The sequence below is a fragment of the Epinephelus moara genome, chromosome 17 (assembly GCF_006386435.1).
Source record: "Epinephelus moara isolate mb chromosome 17, YSFRI_EMoa_1.0, whole genome shotgun sequence".
NCBI classification, from domain to species: domain Eukaryota; kingdom Metazoa; phylum Chordata; class Actinopteri; order Perciformes; family Serranidae; genus Epinephelus; species Epinephelus moara.
This window is the reverse complement of record NC_065522.1, coordinates 31,435,776-31,441,948: the sequence shown is the minus strand read 5'-3', so window position 1 is coordinate 31,441,948 and position 6,173 is coordinate 31,435,776. Positions and strand designations below refer to the sequence as shown.

General features: G+C 40.5%; 2 protein-coding genes across 2 annotated transcripts in view; both read right to left on the bottom strand.

Moving 5' to 3' along the window:
- The window catches only part of LOC126404346 (uncharacterized), a 34,492-nt gene extending 30,900 nt beyond the window's left edge, over positions 1–3,592 (bottom strand). Inside the window, exon 1 of the mRNA XM_050067529.1 lies at positions 3,497–3,592. The gene's annotated coding sequence lies outside the window, so the exon portion shown is untranslated. The remainder of the gene's footprint in view (positions 1–3,496) is intronic.
- Positions 1–6,173, bottom strand: part of LOC126404301 (zinc finger protein 501-like) — an 87,235-nt gene that overhangs the window by 3,530 nt on the left and 77,532 nt on the right. Inside the window, exon 1 of the mRNA XM_050067452.1 lies at positions 3,446–3,582. Within this exon, the coding sequence (XP_049923409.1) occupies positions 3,446–3,538 (93 nt within the window). The 5' untranslated portion in view covers positions 3,539–3,582. Of the gene's footprint in view, positions 1–3,445 lie in introns of the transcript that reaches the window.

Below are 6,173 nucleotides of genomic sequence, written 5' to 3'. Positions count from 1 at the left end.
AAAACATGCTTATATCTAAAGTGCAGTTTAAACAATTTTACTCAGCTCCAATGGCGTTGGTTATTTCTTTAGCGCGATGGTCAGGGAAACGCTCTCTTTTTAAACGACGACGATATCGTAGTTTGCACCAGATTGCTTTTTCTAGTCGTGCCGGTTAACGTTCAAACGCGGGTAGTGTCACTTTATATGTGTTAGCATGTTAGACGTGTTTCCAAGGACATACCCGACCGCTGTTCTGCAGTGTCGGCACACTGCTTTTGTCTTGTCAACTTGTTTATTTCCATCTTCGTATTTTACCCTGAAACCAAAGTGTTCCCAAACGGAGGACTTAAGGTTTGCGGGTGGGTCTTCAGGTTCGTCAGGCTCACTTGCCATGTTGTCAAAATGCGCTGCACAAAGTGAAAGCGGAGATTTACGGGACTCGGTCCGTCACTCAATTATGTCCGTCGGGGAACTAGATATTTTAAATGGGTTGGCTCGCAAAAACTGAATTAAAATAAAACAAAATAAAATAAAATAATATCTGGCGCCCAGTAATTCGGTACACGGTCGTGCCAAACCGAAAGTTGCGTACCGAACAGTTCGACACAAATACATGTACCGTTACGGCCCTAGTTATCAGTATCGGTTAAGAAAAATTCCTATTGGTGCATCCCTAGTTTTTTCAATATCTCAGATAAGCAAACGTACACGCTATGATAACTGTCAACTTCCATATCACAGTATACCTTGAAACTGGTACATCGCTGCAACCTTACAGCACACATGTGAAACTGGTACATCGCTGCAACCTTACAGCACACATGGCCAAATTGCCGCCTGCGTCACCACATGGCACATCTGTTTTTCTTTACATAAAGACATTTCCACCATAAACTGGTGCACAACACTTCAAAGTGCAGTAAAATAAACTCACTATAATGCTCAGAATATCCTGGGGGAGGACCCACACACACACCCACTAACACTCGTACTGCATGTGTGTTCCTGCCAGTGTTGCCAGTGTATTAAAATCATGCTAATCACCCTGTACTGCCATCTCCATATTGTAATAGCAGGGTTAAAATTTCAACTCTTAGCTACTTTCAACAGCTCAGGCTTGCTGAAGATGAGTCAGGCCTGCGCAGATTCAATCACCAGTGATCGCAGCACAATGCATGCTTGATTTGTGTCCAACGTCATCCTGACTTGCTCTTCCGTCATACAAAAGGGATTTTTGAAGGGAGATACAAGATGGCGGCGTAAATAGTATATAGTGGATAAACTTGGTGAGACAGTGGACACAGTACATCGCTTGGGAAAGAAGAATGATGCCACTACCAACACAATGCCCAGACCAATAATCATACAGTTCGCAATGCCAACTATTCAAGATGAGATATGGAAAAAAATCAAGAGGTGAGAGTCTGCCAAGAGATGAACATTCAGTTCAAGGAGGACTTTTCAAAGAGAGATGAACATTCAGTTCAAGGAGGACTTTTCAAAGGAGGATCGTGAAGCCCCAGCTAAGCTGTGGCCCAAGGTGTAAGAAGCCAGAAGAAATGGAAAAGAGCCTTTCTCAAAGAAGGCTACGCACTCATTGAGGGACACAGAATTGACCCATAACTGATATTTTCAGCAAGGTAATATTCAAGCACTTTGTCAAAATATACATGGTTTCATTACAAGTATATTTGATGAGAATTTAAACTGATAATACTTCATAAGACAAAATTTAAAGCCCAATAAGTTGCTATGGTTATGTTCTAAGGGCAACATATTTCATTCCTGCATTATAAGCAAGTTAAAGACATATCGAAAACAGTTACATTATAGATTATGTCTATTTCTTTTTTATCTTTGAATGTTAGGGGGTTAAAAACAGTGTTAAGTGAAAAGCAATCTTTTTATTTTGCAAGGAACAAAAATCAAAATGTGTTTTCTTACAAGAGACTCATTCTGTTATGACTGACGAAAAGTTTTGGAAAGGTCAGTGGGGCGATTCTGCTTTTTTTGCACATGGAACTTCTCATTCAGCTGGAGTAATGGTATTATTTAACAGGTTTCCAGGCATGATAATTGACAATAAAACAGATACATAACGTCATTGGTTAATGGTAGTAGTAGAGATAAATGACAAACGTTACATTTTAGTGTGTATTTATGGTTAGAATAATAAAGCTGCGGACAGGGACATGTTTGCAGAACTAGGTAAACTTGTGAATGATTGGAAAATAACCTACACTTCAGATCAAGTGATAATGGGTGGAGACTTCAACATAGTTGAAATGTGATTTGGAGATTTCAAAACTGCCTATTAAGTTGTCAGATTTCCATAAACAGGTACTGCATTACTGGAAAATGATATAGACCCATAATTTCACACCACATGGCTCCACCTTGTGGAATAATAGAACCATTACAATTAGTAAGAAAACCTTGTTTAAAAAAGAATGGTATGAGAAAAAAGTGTTATATGTTGTTGACTTGATGGATGAACATGGCCATTTTATTCAATGTGATTCATTTGTAGAAAAGTTTCATTTAAAATGCTCCGTCAGAGAGTTCAGTCCAATTTGTAAAGCCATTCCGCTTCCTTTGAAACACATGACACAAAGCACTCTTACATATTCACATGTGGTTATTAAGTTGCCTGAAATAAAGATTGGTGAAGTGTATGTTGGTGATAAGAAATGTAATAACAAAGTCATTGGTAATGTTTTGAAATGCAAATTGTTTTCTGATTTTCAAAAGTAAGAATAATCCATAACGGGAACATTTTAATTAATAAATGTTTCCATTATCTTAAATGGCCAATTTCACCAAAAGTAAAAGACGTTCACTTTAGAATTGTAAACAATGTTTATCCAGCTGCTGAAACTTTACCACAAAGATTTCATTTTCAAGTAAATCCTTATGTGTATTTTGTTCAAGAGAACCCGAAACTATTGAGCATTTATTTTTTATCATGGGTAAATATCATATACACCATTGCAAATGGAAAAACTGTAAACCCTCCATATTTTGCTTTAAAAATGAACTGAAGAATTATTTATCGTCCATTAAGATATGATCTAAAAATAATCAGTCCCTTAAAGACCTGTATGAAGTCATGTTTAAGTCTCTTACATTTTCATTTCATCCTTGCTGCTGTTCATTTTCTTTAAATCTCCAACGAGCCTATTGTTTGTTCTGCGAGCTCTCGCGAGAACACGCGACGCACTGCGCGGGAAAATACCCTGCAACACAGACCGTCTCAAGTGTTTCTTTACTCTGAGTGAGTTAAAGATGAAAACAGGAAACACGGAGACATAAAAACCTTTTTGCTTTGTTACATTTCCTTTCTCCAGATGTGATGTGGAACCAGAGAATGAGCGGATGATCCACGGAGCCTCGAGACTCTTCCTCGTGTCTTTAGTGTGGCTGCTGTCAAGCCCTTTTTATCCATGACGTCATCAACACTCACCTCAACATCGCTGCTATCAGAGGACGAGCCTGCTGCTTGTCTTCTGGGGACCTTGTTGCTCCGGTGCTCCGGGTTCTGCTTGTCCTCCTCCATTCCGCTCCTCTACTGCTCCTCCTGCTCCTCCTCTCTCATGGACTCTGATGTCCTGGGCTGAGTCGTAAGGAGCCTTCCTGTTATAAGCCCCGCCCCTCTTAGTTACTGTTGCTAAGGAAGAAGATTTCCCGCCAGGAAGTAATGAGTTCTTTTCAAGTTGCTTGAATAGAAAAGTTGAATGGGGGATCTATAGAACTTTAGGGACTGTTCTTTATTTATCAGAGGAAGGGGTGACTGGGTGCAACTTTTTTTTTTACCCTCCCTGAAGCTCCAAATATTTTTCCTCGAGCCTCCCTGAGTTACTGGGGGAAAATCCACCAACCTCCCTCCACCATATAATAGATTTTTATAACTTAGCTTTTGATGTCTGAAAGTTAAAAGTTGAAGACAGAAACCTGGAGTTGAAAAAAAGCCTCAGTTTAATTAACAGTTCGTACAAACAGTTTATTCAATATCACTATTTCAAGCTCACATTTATTTATTTAAATGTTTTTACAGAAGCATTTGTCACACGTGATGCGTCCAATTACAGTCGGAAATTTGAAAATCTAACAATGATTTCTGTTTTTACAGTTTCTGGCTGATAAATGGTGTCATTTTGGTGAATACTGTGTTTTTGATTTTGTTTTGCTTTCACAAAACTTTGTTTTCTTTACTACACTATCACATTTTTTGGCACCCTGTACCATGTCATTTTTGGGCATACTACACTGTGACTTTTGTTTTTACATACTGTACTATGACTTTTGTTTTTAGCATGCTGTACTTAAACATTTTTGGCATACTAAGATTTTTTGCCGTACACTTTGACTTTTTTCTTACATATTATTTTATGATTTTCATACCACACTATGACATTTTTTATGTAGTACTATACTCTCAAGACAATTGAATCAAACGCAACTGGACTTAGTTTTGTCTTAGAAGACGTTTCACCTCTTATCCAAGAGGCTTCATCAGTTCATGCTTGTCTGACTAGGCTAGAACTAAAAAACAGGTCTTCACAAGACCAATGATGTAACTGGTTCATTAGCGCTCCAATGGTGTGTCAACGACGGTCGTTGAAACTCCTGCTGCAACGGTGGTCGTTGGACTCGTTAGAGTCACATGAGGCCATTTGTGAACGACCATTGTTTTTAGAGGTTAAGCTGTTAAGTCTCCTGGGCAAGGATGAAAGGACATCATTGTAGGTGGGGGATAGGTGGTGTCGCAGACCTCCTCCTCTGTTGAGAGATGGTTTTTCCAGTTTCACATAGATGGCTTCTTTTACACCTCTTTCAAACCATCTGTCTTCCCTGTCCAAAATGTGCACATTGCTGTCTTCAAAGAAGTGTGTTTTCTCCTTGAGGTGTAAATAGACAGCTGAGTCTTGCCCTGACGAGTTAGCCCTTCTGTGTTGGGCCATGCGTTTGTTTAGTGGTTGTTTTGTTTCACCAATGTACAAGTCTGGGCATTCCTCGCTGCATTGGACAGCGTACACCAGGTTGCTCTTCTGGGTGTGTGGTGTACGGTCTTTTGGATGTATCAGTCTTTGTCTGAGTGTGTTACTGGGTTTGAAATACACAGGGATGTGGTGTTTGTTGAAGATCCTCCTGAGTTTTTCAGATACCCCAGACAAAAAAACCCTGGTTAAATACCTGTTTTGTTTCCACACTTGTTCCAGCCTAGTCTGACAAGCATGAACTGATGAAGCCTCTTGGATAAGAGGTGAAACGTCTTCTAAGACAAAACTAAGTCCAGTTGCGTTTGATTCAATTGCCTTGAGATAACTATGACCTGGATAAATGAGAATATCCACAGGTATGTACTATACTATGTCATTTCTTTCTTAGCATGATGCACTTTTACATTTTTCTGGCACACTATACAATGACATTTTTCCCGCCATACTACACTGTGTATTCTCACACACACATTCTTATACTGATTAACATGCTCATATACTTCAACCACGCCTGTCCATCCACCACCCTGCCCACCTTCACCCAGTATGCTTCCTGCCACACCAGAGACAATAAAACACTGGATTTATTTTATGCCAACACCAATGAGGCATACCACTCATCCCCCCTGCCCCCCTTGGGAAAAGCTGATCAAAACCTGGTTCATCTTCTGCCTGTCTACAAACCTCTGGTGCAGAGGGAACCAGCAACCACCCGCACTGTGAAGAGGTGGTCTGATGAGGCTGAGGAGGCCCTGAAAGACTGCTTTGAGACCACTGTGTGGGAGGTACTCAGCGATTCCCATGGGGAGGACATTGACAGTATGACATCATGCATTACGGATTATATTCTGTGTGGAAAGCACCGTACCCACCAGGACTGTACGCTGCTTCTCCAACACCAAACCCTGGATTACTCCAGATATAAAAGCTCTCCTGAAGGAGAAGCGGAGAGCTTTTAACTCTGGAACTAAGGAGGAGCTGAAGGCCGTGCAGAAGGAGCTACGGAGAAACATCAGGCGGGGAAAGGAAGGATATAAAAAGATGATGGAGGAACAGCTGCAGCAGAGCGACGTCAGTGGAGTCTGGAGAGGTCTGAAAACCATCTCAGGACACAAACAACCAGACACCCAGGCCAGAGGCGACCAGCAGTGGGTGAATGATCTGAATCTGTTCTTCAATAGATTTGATCAG